The following is a 22,268-nucleotide window of genomic DNA, read 5'->3' on the forward strand; positions in this document are numbered from 1 at the left end:
TCCTTTTTAGAGCTGCATAATATTCCATTGGATGGACATACCACATTTGGTTTACCCATATATCAGTTGATGGACATTTGCCTTGTTTCCACCTTTTGGCTAATGTGAATAATATTGTTATAAACATTAGTGTACACGTTTCATCTGAATCCTTGTTTTCAATTATTTTAGGTATATAGACCTAGAAATGGAATTGCTGGATCAGAACGTAATTCTGTTTAAGTTTTTGAGGAATTGCCAAGCTGCTTTCCATAGCATCTGCACCATTTTCCATTTCCTACCAACAATGCACAAAGTTTCCAATTTTTCCACATCCTCATCAGCATTCATTTTCTGTTGTTGTTTTTAATAGCCATCCTAATGAGTATGAAGTGGTATCTCATTGTGGTTTTGATTTGCATTTCCCTAATAGCTAGCAATGTTGAACATCTTTTCTGTGTTTATTGGCCATTTGTTTATCTTTTTGGGAGAAAGGATTTTTCAAATCCTTTGCCTATTTTTAAACTGGGTTATTTTTTGTTGTTGTTTTTGAATTTTAGGTGTGTGTCATATATTCTGGATATTAATTCCTTACCAGATATATGATTTTCTCCCATTCTGTGGGTTGTCTTTTCACTCTCTTGATAGTGTCTTTTAATGCACAAAAGTTTTTCATTTTGATGAAGTCCAACTTATCTAATTGTTTTCTTTTTTGGCGTGTGCTTTTGATGTCATAGCCAAGAAATCACTGCCAAATCCAACGTCATGAAGATTTTTCCCTGTGTTTTCTTCTAGGAGTTGTTAAATGACAAAAATAATACAATTTAGTAATCAGTTTGATGTGCTTTGTTCAAGGGAAAACAATTCATGCACTGGGGGAGTACAGCACCTCAGAAGCAGCGGAACACTCTTCTTGAGGGGTTTTGGGCCAGATCGAGTTTATAGAGCGTTAGAAGAGGCAAAACAGAGGCAACACAGAAGCAGGCGTAATTGGCTGGGAGGTGGGGGAATCGCCTTATAAGGCTGGTCCAACTTTGTAGGGCGTGGTAAACCAGCCAAAGCCAGGTTGGAGGATTGTGATTGGTGTTAGGTTTCCTTGACAATGAGATGTTGCCCGGAAGTGCAGGCTGACTTAGGTTTAGATTTGTGATGGGGGCCGGCCTCCGTTTTGTGGGTCCCAATAGATGAATTACCTTTATTAGAATTTTATAGTTTTAGTTTTTACCTTTGGTCTTCAGTCCATTTTGAGTTAATTTTCATTTATGGCATAATTTCATTATGGTATGGTATTCATCATAAGGATCCAACTTCATTCTCTTGCATGTGGATATCCAGCTTGCCCAGCACCATTTACTGAACACACTATCCTTTCCTGCTTGGACGGTCTTGCTCTCTTGTTGGAGCAGAGTTTGGAATCCTGTTCTGTCGGACTTTAAGTGGTATGACTTTTTCTAGTAGAGTGTGCACCCCAGTTTTCCCTACAGTAGTCTTTCTTTCTCTCCCAGACCCAGAAGGGCTGTCGTAGGCCAGGCCTGGCGAGCCCCTAACATAGCCCCCAGTGGGGCGAGGAGGCCCTGGGTATCGCCCAAGGGCAGCCCCCTCCAGTCAGGCTGCTCCTGTGGGTGCTGGATGCAGCCACACCAGCTGGCCTGGCCTGGCTCTGGGACTGCCCAGACCGGTTTGCAGGCTTTCTGTTCACTGGGAGCTGATTTCTTGGCCACGGTGGCGGCTTGCTTTCTCTCTCTCTCTCTCTTTTTGGCTGTATTTCTTCTTGAATTCCCTCTCCTTCTCTCTGCCTCTCTTTCTCTCTCTTCTCTCCTCTCTCCCAGGCTCCGGCATCATCGCTGCCAACCCCCAGACCAAAGGCCCCAGGCTGCTGACTTCACTTCCACCCCCAGCCTCTCCTCCTCTGGGCCCTCTGCCAGGCCAGCCAGGCCCTGACCCAGAAAGTTTCTATTTTTTTAATGGATATAAAATTATCGATAATTACATGAACAGAGATGCTAACAATAACAATTCACATTTATTGCGTACTTACCAGACATAGCTGAAATACTTTGTGTCGTTTATTCCTCACAACAGAACTGTGAGGTCCTTACTGTTTTATGCCCTGTTAACAGATGTGAAACTAAGGCGTGAGGGCTCATATCTCTGCCCCAGGTCACACAGCAAGTAAGTGGCACAGCCAGGATTCAAATGCCACCTCCGAACAATGCTTCTAGACTGAGCTGTCTGATGCCCACTCTTGCTTCGTGACCACGACTATCTAAAAAACATCTATGTGTGCCAGCCAGTGTGTGTGTGTGCGCGCGCATGTGTGTAAGAGAGAGAGGGAGAAAGAGAGCGTGAATGAGCACACACTCTACCAGGACACAAAGGCCCAGGGAGAAGAAGACACTTAACTAAGGTCAGGGGGTCGTGGGCAGGGGCAGAATTAGGTCTCAAAGTTAGTTTCTCAAACGCCGGACTTTCCAGTGTCCAGTGGCCATTCGCCTATGTACAGAGGTCGGGGAGCAGGTTAGGGGCAGATAGCCAGCAACAGACAGGACAACAGTAACTTGTCATGAAGTTGTGGGTTTTTTTATTGAAGTATAGTTGACATACAATATTATATTAGTATCAGGTATACAACATGGTGATTTGACATTTACATACATTACTAAATGATCACCATGTCAAGGCTAGTAATGAAAGTTCTAGAACACACACCTGGAACCACTCACCAGGTGCCCTCCGCCTTACTCAGGCCTAGCTCTGCTCTCTGCCTCTGTCCTCCTCGCCCCTCCTGGCTGGACTCACTGATGCTCACTGAAGGATTCCTCCAACTAGGCCTGCACAGAGCAGGGCAGGAAGAGGTCAACAAGACATGGTCCACCTTCAAGGAGCTCTCAATCTGGGAGGGAAGGGGACTCACCAGCCAGAAACCTAGGACCCCAGACACCTGCCTCCCTTGTCCCCACAGCCCGTCCATCCCCACATCACATGGGGTTTACTTTCTTATTGTCTCACAATTCTGTCCATTTGTTTCCCACTCTACTCTAAGCTGCCATGATCTGTATCTGCTAAGGACTGATAGTCTTAGCCCAGAGAGGCTGCCCAATTTATGCAGCAGAGGGAGATGCGTGTGCCTATAGAACTGTAAGAGGATAGAGGGAAACAACCAGGTCTACCCAGAGAGGGTCAGAAAGGGCTTCATGGAGGGGCCAGTCTAGGGTTCTGAAGAGTGAATAAGAGTTTGCAGGTGGGAAGGTGGGAAAACATATTTGAGGGGGATGGGATTTGCATATAAACGCCTGAAGGGTGCCTTAGGGTGTCTGAAGAATGGCAATAATTTAGAATTTAGGATGGGGGATGAAATGACAGTGGGGCCTCAGTAGCAGGCAGGGCCGGAGCGAAAAGGCCTTTGCCCTGCAGAAAATGGGGAGCCACTGAAAGACAAGGCCTCCCCGAGTGGGGGTGAGCTCTGGTTTAAAATTGGTGGTCTCCCAAGCAAATACATATAGGTCAGCTAAAAATCTTTATGCGGAATTTGTCCAGATATGAAGGATTATGAATAGGGGAATGACTTGGCCCATTTGCTTTTCAAAATGGTTGCTCTGGGGGCTAGGTGACAGATGGGCTGGAGAGGGAGAGACGGCAGGAGAGGCTGATGCCGTGGTCCAGGGGGTCAGGTAGTGGCTGTGGAAAAACTGAGGTTGGGGGGGATTTGGACGTCTAGGAATGAGGAAGAAGGAGGGCCAGAACTTTCTAGCTTAGACTGCTATAACTGGCAGAGAAAGGCCCTGCCACCTCCCCACACCGGAAAGTCTCCTCGCCACCTCTCTGCTCTCCACCTTAAGGAGACAGAATACTAATCTGATTGGTCAGTTCCAGGGCGACGGTTAGGTCAAGCTTATTTGAGCGTGGGGTCTCTAAGCATAAGGGAAAATGACACACAAGAACGTGACTGTCTCTTCCTTTCACCCACAACTGAGTACACACTGCCTTTGCATCTCTAGGCAGCTACTGACCAGAAGGAGGAAACATTCCCCAAACAAACGGGGGCTTGGGGAGCGAGAAAGTCCTCCCAGGCCTTCAGGCTGGGCCCTGGGCTCCATCCCAGCTTTCTCAGAGAGCCCTGGGCGCTGGGCAGGTCCAGCAGAAACAAAGCCCCACTTGTTTCCCCTGCTACTGCCCTGGGTGCCTGTTTCCCTTGGGAATCTCTCGGGCAGAGTGGGGTGTGGCAGGGCAGGGCAGGCCTATGGTGGCTCCCATCTTAACATCATCAAAACCCCTGCCTTTCTTTCTAACAGCTTCATCAAAAGGGAGAAAAGAGCTAGGGAAGAGGAAGATGACGGGATGAAAGAGGGAGCGGAGTTTTGAAGGCCAGAAACTGGCTCTGGGGAATAAAGAAGCCCAGGGGCCCCCTCCCAGTGAGTCAGTGAGGGCGGGAGCTGGCGGGGCCCGCAGGGAAGAGCCGGGTTTCAGTTTGGAGAGGCCCATGGGGGTGGGGGGAAGAGGTAACCACAGAGCTGAGAGATCCGGGGGTCCAATCCCAGTGTGCGGCTGCTGACCAGCTGTGTAAGCTGTCCCACAACTGCTCTGAGCCCCCGTTTCCTCAGCTGTCAACTGGGCGTAAGAGCACCTCGCAGCCAGGGTTGTCATGCAGACTAATTAAATGCGGTCACGTCTGCAACAGCACTTAATAAACCGTAAGCCTCTGCACAGCATAAAGAAGTGTTATCTTTTTTATTATTCCCTTGGGAATGAAAAGCAGGTGCCTCTGATGAGCGTTTGTCAATTCTCAGCCCCACCCAGCTGCTTTCCGCCCAGCCCTCCCTCCGGCTTTCCCCAAGCCCCTTCCATGTGTTTGTTCTCTGATACACGCTCATCCCTTTGGTCTCTCCCTACAGGCTTCTTCCTTTGTTTCTCCTAATTTATGTATCGACCTCCCCAGTATTAAAATAAGAACCATAGCCCCCAGAAACTCTGACTGGTCCCCTTGCCCCTTCTCGTTACTATCCAGTCCCTCCTCCTTCCAGCCTTATATTTGTACAGGATTTTGCAGTTTATAAAGCTTTTTTTTTTCTTTCCTTTTTTGCATCAGTTATCTGTTTCGTTATATCACCAATGTTACAACAAACTTTGAGGTTAGTAGTACTCGCCCATTTTACAGATGACAAAACTGAGTCTCAGAATTCAGCAGGAGTCCCACATTCCTCCTCTGATGCCTCACTGCCTCCCTGGGATGCTAAGCTTTTAAAATGAGTGGTCTGCATCTGCCATCTCTACGTCCTTGACTCCATTTTCCCTTAAACCCATATAACCCAGTCACTGCTTCCACTGTTGTACTCTCCTCAAGGTCACCAGGGCCACTAGCTCCTCCCCAGCTGACCACTTCAGAGGCCCCTTAGAGACCTCATTCCTATTAAACCTTCTGACTCTACCCACTATCTTCCCTTTCTTCAAATTCACTCTTTCCTTGGCTTGAACCAGGGCTTGAAGTCTACAACAGAGGAGGTGACAGAGACGGTTCCTTTCGTGTCTGTGGTTCCTGTACCTGCCTGGGTGGTGCAGCGTTAACCCTGGTGACTCACGGGACCCTTGCTTTGGAATGCTGCTTCCGCGGTGTGCTCTGAGTCGTGGCAGGATTTCAAAAGCACATTCCACCCCAACCACCAGCCAAGCTGCCAACGGCTTTCCCCGAAAGAACAATTTACCTTGGTTTTGACCAACTTGGCAGAAGATGGGTTTTTGATTTGATGGCAAATAGGATCAGAGCTGTCACATCTTGTGACTTGGCCAGGCATGCAAGGGTTGATGTCAACAGTCTGGGACAGAGCAAAAGGGGTCACTCCTTGGAGTTAGACTCTCTTAATAGGAGTGGAGCAGAGGCTAGGGAGATGAACCCAGCTGTAGGTGACGGGGTGGGGGCGATGTCTACTCTCACATTGTCCAATATGGTGGCCATTAGTCCTATGTGGCTACTTAAATTTAAATTACAATGAAATAAATTTAAGCATTTAGTGCCTTAGTTGCACTAGCTACCTTGCAAGCGCTCAACAGTCATGTGTGGCTAGTGGCTGCCATACTGGACAGTGCAGGAACAGACTGTTTCCATCATTGCAGAAAGTTCCATTGGACAGCACTGATTTTAGTCCATTGAATAGAAAAGAAGAAAAAGTAAGCAGTTGGCTGAGAGAGAGTAAGAGACAGGCAAGCTCACCAGGGATGACCAGTAAGAGGGGACTCGGCATGGCCAACCCAAGCGTGAGTCACACTGGAGGTGCAGGCAGGGAGGCAGTAGGGGAGGCAGGCACTATAAAAATGCCCCCCTCCCACTCTCTGTGTGCATCTCCAGCATGAATATAAGGGTTATCTCATCAGAGCCCAGTGTGTTTTCCCAAAGTGGGATCCTCAGATAGGCACCCGGTGCTAGGACTGGCATTAGGGAGGTGGGGGACACTCCTGTTTCTCTCCAGATATTGATCTCTTGAGTCTATACAGAGGGCTGGATAGTAGATGTTTGGAATTGAGATCAGGGATTAGACGTTGAGGAGGAAGTCAGAAATATAATCTGGAGCAGAGGGAAAGGATTAGCTAAAAATATCAATTTGGGACTCAGTTGTAGTCACCAAAAAGTCCTTTCATCATTGCCACTTTTGGATCTAAAAGCTAAGATGATGTATTAACTCTCCAATTATTTCTGTACCATTCGGTAATGAGCATAGTCTGGCTAATTATTTGCTTGGAGATGAGTCCTTTAAAGAATGAACAAAGTGAGTGCCTATTCAAAATGCTTCTGTCCTAGGCTCAGGAAAGAGAACAGAGGAAACAAAGGAAAGATCCAAAACCTGGAAAAACTTCATTCTAATCTGACTCACTCCTTTAATTGTAAATTCCAGGTGGTATGCTAACTTCAGGCATGGCTGGATCTAGGTAGTCAAAATCAAGTTGTCATCAGAAATCTAATCTCTTGGCTCTCCATCTCTTGGCTCTGCTTCTCTTTGTATTGGTGTCATCCTCAGGCTTTCTCCATGTGGTGTTAAGGTGGGGCCACAACGAAAAGTTCCAGGCTTACACACTGCTGCTTCATGAAACCCAGGGGAAAAAAATTTCCTCTCCCAATAATTTCAGCAAGAGTTTCCATTCCTGAGTGGGTAACAGGTCTCTGGGAAATGCAATGCTCTGATTGGCCAGGCCTGATCATGGGCCAACAGAGGCAGGGGGTGGGGTCAACTTCACCAAGACCTCTAGGCCTCTGAGTGGGGGTGAAGTAGTTTTGCAAAGTAACCCAAACAGGAGAATGGATGCTAGGCTGGCAGAAACCACAGCTGCCTTCCACACAGTCTTTAATTAATGATGGCTATTATTCTTGGGAAACGATAGCAGAAAGATTGAGCCAACATTTATTAAACAGTTGGAACGGCAGGGAAAGCTTTCTGGTACATAGTAAGATCTCAATAAATGTTTATAGAAAGAAAAATTTACAAGGGAGTAAATAGGAACACACATTAAAACGTAATCTTGTTCTATGGTGGGGGGGAGAGTCTGATGGAATGAGGGCACAATTTTATTGAGTCTAGGAAATGAGCCAGGAAACAAAGGATGGGAATAAACGGCACATTTCTGAGAGGAGTTCCTCAGAGACAAGGCTAAGGGCTGTTTAATTAATGTGTAAAACCACTCTGGAGGAAGAGAGGGCATCAGGAGCTCTCCGAGGTTTGCCGATGACACAAAACTCCTGAGCGGCGATGGGGAGGATCATGGGAAGTTCTCATGAACCTGAGGGGGTGGGCAAAGAGTGGCAGTGAGCCTTAACGAGGAGAAGGCAAAAAGGTGACTCTGGGGATCAAATTCCAAATGATGCCCATGAGACTGAGGAAGTCAAGGTGCTGTCTATGACCAAGAGAAGGACCTGGAATTCAATGTAGACTGCTTCTTGAGAACATCAGCCCAAGATGGTTCTAGGCAGAAATGCAGGTGACATGCTGGGGGTTCATAAAAGAGCGCTGTATTGACAAACAGGATACATGGCCAGTTCTGGCTCATTCCTATGTGGCAATAGAGGAGGTTCGAGAATGGGCAATTAGAATTTTTCGAAGGGCTGGTTTTAGAGCTCAGATAACAAGGATAAGGACTTTTAGGCCTGAAAGGCAAAGATGAGAAGGAGCAGTCATTGAAATACGTAACACTGTGAGCAGACAAAATGCCAGCTTGCTCCTCAAATGCTGAAGTTCTGAGGTTGAAACTTGAGTGACATGAAATTTCATCAAAGGAAGGCCTCAGCCTGTGTTTCTCCTCTGTGTGGTGGAAAAAATGTGCTGAAATCACTATTATGATGAGGACTGAAGGAGCTCCACTAGGTGACAGTGCCTGGCATAGAGGGGGTACAGGTAAAACTAAAGCCATCTGGAGTCCCCATGGAATTCTCGATGACACGGTATTGTCAGTAGCTCATGGGATCTGAAGTCAGGAGACATGAGTGTGAGTCCCGGCTCCACTCCAACCTTCATTTTTCCCATCTCTAAAGGGCAGTGACAATACCTACCCCACAGGGCCCTTATGAAGATGAACTGAGATCCTGCATTCATTCAACAAGCATTTATGGAACACCTGCTACTTACCAGACAGGAGGTTAGGTCCTGGGTGGGGATAGAATGATGAATAAGAAAAAGTCCTGTCCTCATGGAGCCTAGCATCTCGTAGGAGAGAATGATAGTGGATAATCACAAACCAGAATGATGCCTACTACGAGAGGGGTGGCACCATGAGAGTACCAAGAGGATATGAAAACTGTAATGCACCAAGCTAATATTACTTAACATTGTACATGTAGTAGCTTCCTATTGCTGTTGGAATAAACTACCACAAACTCAGTGGCTTAAAACAACACAGATGTTAGGGCCAGCCCTGTGGCTGAGTGGTTAAGTTCATGCGCTCCGCTGTGGTGGCCCAGGGTTTTGCCGGTTCGAATCCTGGGCGCGGACATGGCACCGCTCATCAAGCCACACTGAGGCGGCATCCCACATGCCACAACTAGAAGGACCCACAACTAAGAATATACAACTATGTACCACGGGGCTTTGGGGAGAAAAAGGAAAAAAAAAGTAAAAAAACACCACAGATGTATTATTTTACAATTCAGGAGGTCAGAAGTCCAAGATGGATTTTAAAGGCAAAAATCAAAGACTGCATTCTTTCTGGAATATCTAAGGCATAATCTGTTCCTTACCTTTTCCAGCTTCTAGCGGCTGCCCGAATTCCTTGGCTCCTGGACACATCACTTTGACTTCTGCTGCCATCGTCACATCACCTTCTTTGACTCTGACCCTCCTGCCTCCCTCTTATAGGGACCCTCGTGATTATACTGGACCCATGCAGATAATCCAGGATAATCTCCCCGTCTCAAACTCTGTAACTTAATCACATCTGCAAAGTCCCTTTTACCATGTAAAGTAACATATTCACAGGTCCTGGGGGTTGGGATGTGGCTCTCTGGGGGGCCATTATTCAGTCTGGCATAGCCCTGCTGGACCATATAGTAGGAAGTGGGCTATCCTTAGAAACCAGTGAGCAGACTGGGCTACCTTTGAACACCAACTTGCTGACGGTATTCTATGAAGTCTAGCCTTGGGGGAGGGGAGCAGAGTGGGTGTCTGAAGGCTGATGGCAGATGACCCCTCACTGTGCACTGTCACACAGTAGACCCCTGTAGAGTTATAAAGTGGACACTAGGCAACAAGCGTTGGCTGCTGCCATTCAGGAGCTCTGGGACCTGGGGCAAGGATATTACTCCTCGAGGCCTCCAACTCCACCTAAGTCAATGGGGATAAACAGAACTACCTGGAAGAGCTGGAGCGAGGCTTAACGAAAACATCACCCATGAAATCAGCCAAGACAGCGCCCGATCCTCAGTAAATGTCTATTTTGGAATGCCTCCCCAATTCATCCTTCCCTCTCTCCCTGTCCCTTTGGCTGTGGCCACTGCCTTCATCCAGGTCTCTGGATGAAACCTTCTTGCCAATCGTGCCACATGCCGCAGCCTGGCAGCAGAGGTAGCCGTTAGGAGCAACAGCTTTGAAGCCCAGCAAATGAGCGTATTAACCGTGGAATCTAGGGCAAGTCTCTTAAATCTCTAAGCTTCAATTTCCTCCTCTGTGCAATGGGGATAAGAACATCTCTTGAACCAGGCTGTTGTGAGGATTAAGTAAGATGAGGAAAGAAAAGGGCTTAGCACAGTGTCAGGCACAAAGGAGTGTTATCTGTCCCAAGAGGCCTGATCTCCCCTCACCCTCTCCTCTTCCACATTCCTTACTCGCAATAAAGGACAACCCACTTCTTTTTGAGGGGCATTGTTTATAAACACTTCCCTCTGCCTCCAATATTCTCAGTGTGTCCTGTATATTCATTCTCGGGCCTCAGTTCTACTCTGCTTTCCAGTAACTTCTTCAACCTTCACTAGCCTTCTCAGTTACGGCTATTTATGCAGGCCCCTGCCTCAATGCTGGACCCGAGGTCCTTACGGAAAGGGGTTTTTCTGCGTAGTATGATGGAAAAGGCCTCCCACTCCCCTCTGGGCTCCATTTCCCTATCTGGAATGAGTCCACTGGACTGGAAAGGCTGAAAGGGCCCTTCCAGCTCTGAGATCTTAAACTGACGGAACTTAATCAAGTAGGGACCTGGTAGATTACCTAGTCACCCCTCTCCTTTTCCAGAAGGGGAAAATGAGAGCCCGCGAGGACCTTCAGTTAAGGCCACACTCTCTCTGGCCTCCGGGTCAAGGCTTCTCGGAGGGCGTGCAGCCCTGTTTTGCTAACGAGGCAAGGGGAGACTCTCGGGCGTCTCCGGGGCTCGGGGCGCCGGAAACACGTGTGTGCTCACCTACGTGTACACACGTGAGCACACCTACAGCAGCAGGGGGCGCTCGGGCCGGCAGGGGGCAGCACAGACCCGGTTTGCAATTAGCCGGCGCAGCCCCGAGGGAGGAGGGCGTGCTGCAGTCCCCGCGGCGGTGGTGGCGGCTGGAGGTGCAGCCTCCCAGGTGGGAGGCGGGGGCCGCGGGCGCAGGAAAAGGCGTCTGGGGAGCGGGCGCTCGGCGGGGCCTCCTCGGGCCCGGGCGCGGCGCGGCGAGTGGGAGCGAGCGCGCCGGGAGCACGCAGGCGCCCTGCTCCGGCTGGCCCTCGGCCGGCGCGCCGCGCGGGAGCAAGCCGCAGCCCGGCCCCGGGCCCCCCGGCCCCGCAGCCCCGCAGCCGGCCGTCGGGAGCGGCCCCCCGGCCGCAAGCGCAGGCCGCCGGCCCGGGAGAGCGCGCGGCGGCGGCGGCGGGACGGCCCGGGGCCGCCCCGAGTGCGCCCTCCCGCCGGCGGCCACTCGCAGCCGGCGCTGGCCGGGCCGGCGCGCCCCGCAGGCAGCCGGAGCGCGGCCCCGGCCTCCGCGGGAGCGAGCCCCGGGCCGCAGCCCGCGGGAGGCGGCGCGGGCGGCCGAGGGCACTGACGGCGGCGCTGGGCGCTCCCCGGCGGCGGCGGCGCGGCGGCGGCGGCGGCGGCGGCGGCGCAGGAGGCGGAGGCAGGGGGCGCCCCCAGCCAGGATGCTGCGGTTCCTGCGCCGGACCTTTGGCCGCCGCTCCATGCAGCGCTACGCGCGGGGCGCGGCAGGGCGCGGGGCCGCCGGGCTGGGGGACGAGCGCGACGGGGGGCCGCGGGGGGGCCCGGCCGCCGCCGCCGCCTCTTCGACGCTGCCCGCTGCCCCTGGGGGCAGCGTGTTCCCGGCCGGCGGCGGGCCCCTGCTCCCGGGCGGCGCGGCCGTGCACATCTCCGCCGCTGGCGCCGCCAAGGCCACCCTCTACTGCCGCGTCTTCCTGCTGGACGGGACCGAAGTGAGCGTGGACCTGCCGGTGAGTGACGGGGCCGGTCTGGGGCACTGGCACTCCGCGCCCCTTGGGACAGCCCCCTGCCCCGAGTGCTTCCTTCTGGGGCGCCCTCCGTGCACCTCTCCGGGGATCCCCTCCCCCTTCTCCTCCTGCGAGCACTCCTTAACCCTGCTTCTCTCTCGGTCCACCCGTCCCGGTCTCTTCCGGGGCCCCATCCCTGGTCCGCGCCCCCTGTTTAGCACAGTGCGCTGCTGGGTTTCGCCTTCTTTGGCTCCCACCTTGCCCTTTGGGCCTCACTCTCTCCCCAGCACCTGGTCCCCTGGTCCTGAGTCCCCGCCCCCTGTATTCCCCTTCCGCCCCCCTACGTTTCAGCGTGGGTCTTCTCGATGCTGGTTTATTGTTAGAAAATTTCAAAGCAATGCGGGGCTGCCCCGGGGTAGCCCACTTGCCCCCACAAACTCGCCACCAGGCCTTGTGAGATGGCAGGGAAGGGAAGCCCCCCCGCCTGCTGCCAGGCAGATGCCCCAAGTTTGGCAGGGAGTCAGGGGATCATTTCTGCTCCCACCTGATCCCCTCAGTGCCTCCCCCATCCCCATCACCAAGAGCCCCTCTGGCCCGCGGCCTCGCAGGAGCTTGGGCAGCTTGCGAGCACTCTAGAATCGATTCTCTCGGACCTGGCCAACTTTGCTCGGGCAGGGCCCTTGCTGGGGCGCTGAGAGTCGGCCCCGGGGTACCCACGGGGCCTGGCGCGCCGGACTTTCCCCCGGGCGACGTGCGTGGGGACGCCGAGGCACCCCAGGGTGGCGGCGCGGGGGCCTGAGTCGCGGGCCACCCGCCCACAGGTGGTTGCACCCCGCCCCCCTCCGGCAGAGAGCTAGGCCGGTGCTGCTGTCCCCGCCAGGGCTTCCACCTACCAACGAATCTTTCTAGCCGAAGGGGCCCGGTCTGATTAAATCAAATCTGCACATTAATGGGGCGCCTACTGTGCACCCGGCGCTGCGGCAGACGGTGCCTTTGGGAACCTTTGGGTGTGACTGAGGACACAACAATGGTTCAGCTTTAGATGAATGTGACAGATCATCCCGAAGGTTTCCAGGGAAAAAAATAACACACCTGGAGTTGCAAATAAAGCATTTAAGCCTTCCCGGGTGGGGGAAATTCTTTGGACTTCCTGAGAGCACCAGGAACATGACAGGGTTTTGGATGGGAAAATCAGAACCTGCCCAGCCTGGGGTTTAACGCTTCCCTGTGTAGCTTTAATTTTGAGACCGTTTCAATTTATGGCAATTTCATTTCTCTGGCTCCTGGTGCTCTCCATAGGATATCATTTCGTCGTGAGGATACCCTTTGGGGGCCTTCTTATTCATGGAAAAGGAGCCAGCATTCCGGTGCTTAGAGCTGTTGTCTTTAAAATAGCATTAAAATGTGACTGCTCCCCAAGATTGAAGCTCTCCAGCTTTTATTCAGCTGGGAGAGGAGGCCTGGAAGGCCGGGAGGAGTGGAGAGGCGAGCAGGCTGCCGCTGGAGCGGGCAGCTGGTGTGTGCAGAGGATGTGGCGTATTTTGCATCTCGGATCTGGGAAAGCAAGGCTCTCCTTGGAAACTTCGACAGTGCTCCTTCCTGCTTGGTTTTCTTGTCTGTTCCCCTGGGGATGATTCGTTTATAAAACGTATTGCTTCTGTCAGGTTTGTGCGACAGGCTTAAGTGGTGTTTCTGGGATGAAAAATGCAAACTGAGTCAGGCGCATGCGTGGTGAATAGACCTACACAGGTACACGGATGAACAGGTTGAGAAGGGAACGGTGACTTCTTACAGCTGGTGGAGCCCTCAGTGAGCCAGGTGGAGGGGAATATTTGCATCCTAAAAGGTTTCTTCACTTGATAAAAGGCTACTTGATGGAAGAATTCACCAGGTTTTCTTATGATGGCAGATTTCTTGATGCTTTAAGGTGTCATTTAGCGAACCCCAAATTTTATTTATACCCATGTATATACACCCTGTCCAAAGGCAAGTAAAAAACAGATGCTGGCTTTTGTCCTGTGAGCCCTCAAGGAGAAAAGATGAAGAAGAAACACCAGTGAGCACAGCTCGTCGATTTAAAGATTTATTAGGTACTAGAACTTCATCACACAATCTCCTTATGCTCATCTTCCCAGATCAGAGTTTTGGTGCCTGTAATTAATTCTTGGAGTTCCGATGTGAGCACACAGCTCCTGATAAATTTGTAGCTTGCGTGCCCCTCAGCCCCATTCTGCTGCGCTCACGTTTTATGCCGTTTGGCCCCACTCATCATTATTTTCCTTTTCTGCGTTTCTGGCTTTTTACCGCTTCCTGGGCTCTGGTGTGGCGTTGCTGCCTGGCTCACAGATAGGATTTACCTTTGACCGCCATACTCTCGCTGGATTTTCTGTCTCCAGCCACTTCCGCAGGCACCCCATGCCCCGGCCAGGCTAACTATGGCTCCTTTGTAATTAAAACCCTCTGGTGGTGTTAGCTGCAAGAATTCCTTTGCTCAGCGTGCTAAAAGCAGTTACACATTGTCATAAACCATTTTATTAGCCTTGGTCAGGACACTTGGGTTCTGAAATTGCCTCGCACATAACACCACCCTCAGTGTGACCTTCCCAGGCACCTCAGTCTTCAGTCAACATTCATTGGGCGTCTCCAGTGTGCCAGGTGCTGTGCTCTGGACACAAAGGTGAATGAGAGGTGGCTTTGGGGCTCTTGGGAAATATCGGGTGGAAACACATCTTTTTGTTCTGAGTGATGCTAACTGATATGACAGGCTCACCCAGACGGTGCTGGGGGATGGACGGGCTGGGGGAATTGAGAGGAATTCCTAGAGGTTTTTTTTTTTTTTTTTTTTGAGGAAGATTAGCTCTGAGCTAACATCTGCTGCCAATCTTCCTCTTTTTGCTGAGGAAGACTGGCCCTGAGCTAACATCCATGCCCATCTTCCTCTACTTTATATGTGGGATGCCTGCCACAGCATGGCTTGCCAAGCTGTGCCATGTCCGCACCCGGGATCTGAACTGGCAAACCCCGAGCCGCCAAAGCGGAACGTGCAAACTTAACCACTGTACCACCGGGCCCGCCCCTTCCTGGAGATTTTGACACTTGAGATTATAGGATCTCAAATCCAGTGTCCCTTGTGCATTTTTAGAATACCTGTTCTGTCGGGTCCACGTCTTGACCAAGCCACAGCCCAATTGTTCTGTATAATAAAGGAAAAAGCAACCATAGCTGTCTTCTCCAGCGATCCTCCTTGACTGGGGCCTGGAGCCCTCTTGTCTGGCAGTGAGCTGCGCCCCTTGCACACCTGTGTTCTTACTCTTTGCTATGCATAGTCAGCGGTTTCTCAATCTTTGATAAAATGTGAATGAAAGGATCTTTTAAAAAATTTATCTGTAACATGCAGTCTACAGTGGGCTTGCTGTACAAACCCACCTTCCAAGGGAGTCCTGTTCACCCTACCAACCGACCAGAGTGCCTCTCAGAGCCACTCCTTCAGAAACCTGGCCCTGCGTTGCAAGGTGCCTCCCTCTCTCAGCCCAGCCCCGCCCGGCCCAGCCCTCAGGTGTGGTCTGCTGAGAGCAGGGCAGGGCTCCCTCGGCCTGCCCTAGACACTTTCCTTCTATTAATGCAGCTGAAGATCCCATTAGTGTGCTTGGCAGCGGCACCCTCTGTTGACTCATATTAGCTCTCTGTTGACTAAATCTCTGGCATCGCTTTTGCTCGTGCGGCTGTTGCTCAGCCCCGTCTCCCCCTCCCCTGCATGCACAGTCTTCCAGCAGCTCTGTGTGGAAAGCTGTTAGGCTGTGGGGCTGGCTGGTTAGCACTCCCGCCATGCCTTGGAGGGCACAGCATGTTGGCCAGTGTTGCATCTGGTGGAGCCGTTTTCCGTCTCCGGAACTCGGCCTTGACTCATTGTGGGGCAGCGCCAACGCGGAGAGGCTCAGGGTTCGAAGATCCAATTTGAGTCTTGCAGGCTGGCTGTGCCACCTTGGGCAGCTTAAGCCCTCAGAGCCTGGGTTTTCTGGTCTTTAAAATGGAGATGTTGGGAGGATTGCGTGACAAGAAAGATGTAAAAAGCCTCAGTAAACAGCAGGGGGCTGAGGGGTGGCTGGGAGGTTGTACTCTTACACGCATCCACGCCTCCTCTTTGGCCTATGGGAAGGGTTTGGAAAAATGTCTAGTAATGAGTATTAGGGAAAAAAAAAATGCTGTGCCAGGAAGGCTAAACGTTGCTTGGCTCTCCATTAGTGGAAATTGGAAGTGGGATGTGGTATCAGAGATGCTTTCTGAAAGTCTCACTTTGGATGAGAAAAGAATCGCCCCCCTCCCAAATAAACAGAAAAATGCAGGCACTTCGAAGTTTTGGACTGGGACCTCTGATCCAACAGAACATACGAGATACAACATCTGCCTTCTTTTGGAGTTGAAAGGGACCCTAGATGGCACATATGCCACCCTTTGTATACATGGGAAACTGAGGCCTGTGGATGTACAGTGACTTCCCTTTAGTCACTCGACGAAGAGTTAGAAGGGGCTACGTTGGGGACCTTGATTGTCTAGCCTTTGGAGGTGAATGTGGGATGGGCTGTAGGAAGCAAGACTGAGCCCTCGTCCTAACTCAGGACCGTGGAAGGGGGCGGGACGTCTTCCTGGCGGTTGGAAGTAGGACACATTTCTGCACACCATGGGAAAGCCCAGCAAAGGGGTTCTCTGACTTCAGGGTACACCAAGTTCATCTGGGAGTTTCTTTCCTCCCGTTAAAATCCACAGAATTTCTGATTCTCAGGACATTCAGGAAGCTGGACTTTTCCCCAGTACCCTGGGTGATTCCAAGGAAGGTGGTCCCTTCACACCTTTGAGAACCCTCGCTCTGGCGCTGTGAGAACAGAGGGCAGCGCACTATGCATTAGAAACTGCCATAGGCGGTGGGGGGCACTGGCTGTCTTTGAGCTGGGGTTGACAGTATCATCCCTGAGCTTTAGGGAACCCGTTTTCGCCACAGTGGAGTGGAGGCTGGGCCGGAGGAGGGACTTGAGACCAGTCATGCTGTTGGAATAGTCCAGGTGAGGAGGGCCACCAGGAGGAGGGGCAGAGTGGCAGAGCGGTTTGCAGGTGGAGTTGGGGGTACATGCTGGGGGCAGGGGAGGGGCAGTGGAGTCTGGCTTGCAGGGCAGGGGTCTCCTTACCCTCAGTTGTGGGAAGAAATGGGGAACCGTATGACACCCCAGGAGACAGGAGAAGGCAGCTGCTCGTGTTGGCCCTCTCCCAAGGTTCCGGCTGCCTTGGGCTCCTTGCCTTATCCTGGGCCTCTGGACGACTTGCTTGTTCCTGCCCCTGAGGGAAAGTGTAAGCTCAAGGTGGCCCTCCACTGCTTACCCCACACCCCATGCCCTCCCCGTCCCAGACCGTGAATGAGACCATGCGAGCCTCAGATACCTCTGTGGGTCATGAATTTGTGTATTGTAAAAAATACTTTGTTTTAAAAGGAGCTTGGTGTGGGGGTGAGAGAGGTGGATGGTGAACATCCTTCGGAAATGGGATACAGGCGTGATCTCTTACTCTGGTTCCACACTTGCTGGATCATCAGTGTTAATATTGGGGGTGGGGGGTGCAGTCGCCAGCCTCTCCAGTGCCGGTAACATGACCCTACACTGGTCCAGGGCTGAACAAATATTAACTTGCTAAGCACTTTCACGTGCATAATCTCATTGAATTCTGTCCCTCGCGCACCGCTGTGGATGTAGGCACAGGTCTGTTTAATTTTGAAATAGCGAAAGGTCAGTTGCCAGGGGGAGGGTAGAATTTTCTCTGAAATTCTTGCAAGGGGACTTAGAAAGAATCTGCCCGGTAACCACAGAAATCCTCCGCCCACAATTTGTCCTCAAAGCACGTGTTTCATCCTTCTCCGCTGCCTGACTGCCTCCGCCCGGCCTGCCCAACTCTGCCTGTGTTCTCTCAGCAGGAATCTGGTTCCGTTTGACCCGGGTACCCGCTCCGGCCCATGGCACCTGCCTGCGGGCAGGGTCAGCTGCTGATTCATCGTGGTGTTTTTCTCAAGGTGGCGTGGGCTTTCATTTCACGTTGGAATGTGTTTGAAGCAGAACGATTAGAAAATACAGAGATGCGAGAGAAGTTCAGACATCCTCTAGAATCTCAGCAGAGATAACCACTGTTAAAATTGTGGTGTGTATCCATCTGTAGGGTTTTTTTTGGTTTTTAAATATAAATATGGATTTTAGATGATGAATTTATATGGGTTGATGAAAGTCTGTCTCCGCACCCCTTCAGCACAATTGAATAGGGACTTTTTAGGGTGGGGCCATCGCCCCGCCCCCTTGCATTTTCTGGGACCCTTAGCTGAGGTGGGGAGCCCCCTGTGGCCAGCTGAGCTGTGTGCTGCCTGCTGCCCCTGCTGGGTGAGAGGCGAGCTCCCTGTCCTCCGAGCCCATCCCCCCATCACCTCTACTTTCTGGCAGGTTAAAGGTCCTGCTGACGTGGCCTCAGAGTACCCTTGCATCCCAAGGCTCGTGTTCTGACCACCTGCTTTGGGGCGGTCGCCACCCTCTCACCTGCCCAGGGAAGCCCACGCTCTGCTACCAGCCAGAGCAGGTCTGGCAGAGGTGGGCGGGCGCCTTGCAGCCTCCCAGGTGTGCCCTGCCTGCCCTGGTCCCCCTAACCTCACTCTTTCCGCAGCCTCTTTGGTTTCTTTCTAGAACTGGATGTATCTGACTTATCCCCCTGGATTTTAATTTCAGTTTTATTTTTGTTTTCCAAAATGTTTTTGTTGGCCCCCAGTGTATTTTCTTCAGTCGGCAAAGGCTTATTGGGCGGTTACACTGCAGTAAGCATTGGCCTGGGAGACAGCAGGGACGAAATAGTTCAAGTCTAGAAGGGGAGGCAGTGTCAACCCGTAACGTGGAACCCCACGTGCAGTAGGGCAGGGGGCGAGCAACAGAACTGTGGGGTGGAGTTGGACACGGTTAGATGCCCACGGTGGCATGGAGTTGTCCCCAAGGATGCATCGGAGTTCAGCTGTAGATTCAGTTGGAAGGAGCTGGGCAGAGGGAAGCAGCAGGTGCAAATGCACGGAGGATGGGAGCCAGAAGACCCAGTCCCTGGGCTCCGGCTCCATGGGGGAGGGAGGATTCTGGGCTCCAGTGTGTCCCTGAGTCTTAAAGGAGTGAGTGAGGGACCTGTGAAGTGCAGATGAGTGTCTCAGGCTGGTGAGAGCCAAGGTTTACTGTGCTGTGTGATTGTCTTGTTGAATCCTCACAAAACGCTTTTGGGGGTTACTCTTGTTATCCCTGGTTTGCAGAGGGGAGAAAGGGGCTTAGCAGACAGGTGGAGGAGCTTGCGTGTGTCACATGGCTCTAGCTTCAAGCCCAGACGGTGTGGCCGGAGATTTGTGGTCTGGCAAGGTCCTCTGACAGCAGGACTGGGCACGGGAGCCGGGGTGGTGGGTGGGCTCTAAACCTGCGCCAAAGGTCCCAAGGTGGATGGGGACCCCTGAGCCTCAGAAGGGTGTCCTCCTTTGCAGGCCACGTGGGATTTCCAGAGATCAGATTTACACCTCCGGTCACACTCATTGAGTGTAGTTTCGCCCGGGATGCCTTCTGGTTTGATGGCCATAAGGCTTCAACACCGAGCTCAGAAGTAGCCTACGTTTTAAAAACTGCTTAATGAGCAGCCTGAAAATTATCGCAGAGAAAAGCATTTTATGTATTCTCATCTGGCTGCAGAGCAACGGGTTGGTTTTATTTCAGTCTTTGTGCTTTTTTGTACATGGTGTGTATCCTTTTTTAAAAAGTTTTTTTCTCCCGTCCAAGGCTTCCTGACACACTGCTCATCAGTTTGGTGGCCTCTTTTGTGCTTATTTTGGATTACTTGAATTCACCCCTCATTGTGTGTGTGTAAGTGAATAACGCCTGTCTCTTGGGGTGGGAGGTTGGTATGCTGAGCACCTGGTACCTTGGCCTGGCAGGCAGCCCTACCCCCGAGGTTGGCAGAATCTGTGTGACTTCCCTTAATTGCCACCGTCTGGGAAGGAATTATTATCCTTTTTAAGCATGGTCTTGGGGAGCGGGTGGCCTTGGGCCACTCAGCTAGTCAGTGTGGTGGAGCCAGAATGGAATGTAGGTTTCCTGACTCATCTTCCAGGGCTCTTCCCCCAGCCCATGCTGGGCACTCGCAGCCTGCCTGTTTGAGATGTGTGCTCCTGGGAACTCCCTTGGCAGAGCACACTCTTTTGTGACTTGACAGGTCAGAATTTCATGCGATAAAAACCCCTCTCGCTGCTGAACCACCTTGCCTTTCAAGATCTCTGGCATTTGGGTTCTCTCTACCATTTCTCAGCACTTTTTGCGGATTCTTTCTCACCAAAGTCATAGCTGGCTGAGTGCCCTGCATTTCCTCCTTGAAGTTAGAACTGGGAGATGATGTTCCCGGGGTCGTGTGCCCACCCGTGGGGTCATCCGGAGCATCCCTGATTCCCAGCACTGAGCTCGGTCACAGGGGTGTAATTGTCCATGCCGCCGGTCCCCTAGGAGGATTCAGAATCTGTGGTTCCACAGGTGGCTGTGGAGCTGGCGTCCCTCAGCTCTGAGGTGTCCCCTCCACGCCTGTCCTGTGATCTGAATGTTGTCCCTGTCCTGCCTTACGTCTGCTCAGGCGGGTTGTGGTGGGCCTGCTGGTGCTTCTCCATTATCCCACCTGCTCGCTTGCTCAACTGCACCTACCTTGAATTAGGGTTTTTTTTTTTTTTGAGGAAGATTGCCTCTGAGCTAACATCTGCCTCCAATCCTCCTCTCTTTGCTGAGGAAGACTGGTCCTGAGCTAACATCTGTGCCCATCTTCCTCTACTTTATATGTGGGACGCCTACCACAGCATGGCGTGCCAAGTGGTGCCGTGTCTGCACCCGGGATCTGAACCAGCGAACCCCAAGCTGCCGAAGCGGAACGTGTGAACTTAATCACTGCGCCACTGGGCTGGCCCAGAGATTTTTTTTTATTGTGGTAAAATGTAAGGAACATAAAATTTACCATTTTTAGGTGTATGGCTCAGTGGCATTAAGTACATTCACATTGTTGTGCAGACATCATCACTGTCCATCTCCAGAACGTTTTTGTCTTCCCAAACTGAAACTATACCCATTAAACACTTCCCATCCCCCTCCCTCCTTGCAGGCCCCTGGTAACCACCATTCTCCCTCCTGTCTCTGTGAATCTGACTACTCCAGGTCCCTCATCTGAGGGGGATCATGGAGGATTTGTCCTTCTGTGTCTGGCTCCTTTCACTTAGCACAATGTCCTCCAGGTTCGTCCGTGTTGTAGCAAGTGTCAGAACTTCATTCCTTTTCATGACTGAATAGTATTCCAGTGTGTATGTATCACACTTTGTTTATCCATTCATCCAAGTTAAGGATTTTTTGGTGCAGGTCTGGGCCTGCCTACCTCAGTCCTGCCCAGTCATTAGTGGCGCTGCCGCTGGGGACTTGGATGTCCCCTGCCCGCTCCTTGTGGTTTTATTCTTGGCATTCTGGCACCTCTCCCCTGGGACTCTTCTGCTGCGTGCTGAGCATCCTTCCAGGTTAGCTGGTCCTAGTTTTCCCCCCTTACATTTTTGTCTGAGTTACTCAGTGTTGGCAACCTCTCTGTCTGGCATGTTCTTTAAATTTTTTAATGATGAAATATAAATACAAGAGTGTCTATAATATGAATAGTTTAAAGAAAAATAACACACTGGACATCCATGTACCCACCACCCAGTTAAGAACAAAGATCATCACGGGCGTTGGTAAAGCCCGGCCAACCTCGCATTTGCCTCCTTCCTGCCCTCCGGAAGTTAGTCTCTCATCCTTTTTCTTTACAGGTTTGCCGCGCAGGTGTGTTTCCCAAAGTGATATATTGTTAGTTTTGCACGTTTGTGAACTTTATGCGTATGGATTTTTCACTCGATACTGTGTCTGTGGGATTCATGCGTATTGATGCGGTAACTAATTCTTACTGCTCTGTAGTTATTCCTTTGCGTGAATCTAGCGAATTTATCCTTTGTCAGTGGACATTTGCGGTGTTTCCAGTTTGGGGCTGTTAGGAGAAGATGCTGCTGTGAACATTCTGGAATTGGTCTCCTGGTGCACATAGGCAAGCAAGCATCTGTCCTGGATGTGCACCCAGGATTGGAAGGGCTGGGAGGGTGTTGGGCAGGGCCTTTTAGGATCCTGCAAAAGGGTCTTCCAGAGTCCCAGAAGCGTATAGAAGTATCTGCTCATCCATTCTTCAACATGTGGCATTGTGCAGCCTTTTGTTGTATTTTCCTAGTCTGGTGGGAGTTAGTAAGAATTCAAGGCGGTCTTCATTTTTCCCCAGTTATTGATGGGGGTCAGTATCTTTGCATATGTCTCTGAGCCATTAAGCATATTTTCTCTT

General features: G+C 51.4%; 1 protein-coding gene across 9 annotated transcripts in view; it reads left to right on the forward strand.

The window, feature by feature from the left end:
- The first annotated feature begins 11,465 nt into the window (after nt 1-11,465).
- EPB41L4B (erythrocyte membrane protein band 4.1 like 4B) overlaps nt 11,466-22,268 on the forward strand; it is a 131,757-nt gene continuing 120,954 nt past the window's right edge. For 2 of the 9 annotated variants that reach the window (XM_070519058.1, XM_070519061.1), the window contains exon 1: nt 11,466-11,852. In XM_070519058.1, the coding sequence (XP_070375159.1) occupies nt 11,547-11,852 (306 nt within the window). In that variant the 5' untranslated portion in view covers nt 11,466-11,546. The remainder of the gene's footprint in view (nt 11,853-22,268) is intronic. The other 7 variants (XM_070519063.1, XM_070519065.1, XM_070519064.1 and 4 more) reach the window with 5 other exon arrangements.

Source organism: Equus asinus, chromosome 10 (genome assembly GCF_041296235.1).
Source record: "Equus asinus isolate D_3611 breed Donkey chromosome 10, EquAss-T2T_v2, whole genome shotgun sequence".
Taxonomy (NCBI): Eukaryota; Metazoa; Chordata; class Mammalia; order Perissodactyla; family Equidae; genus Equus; species Equus asinus.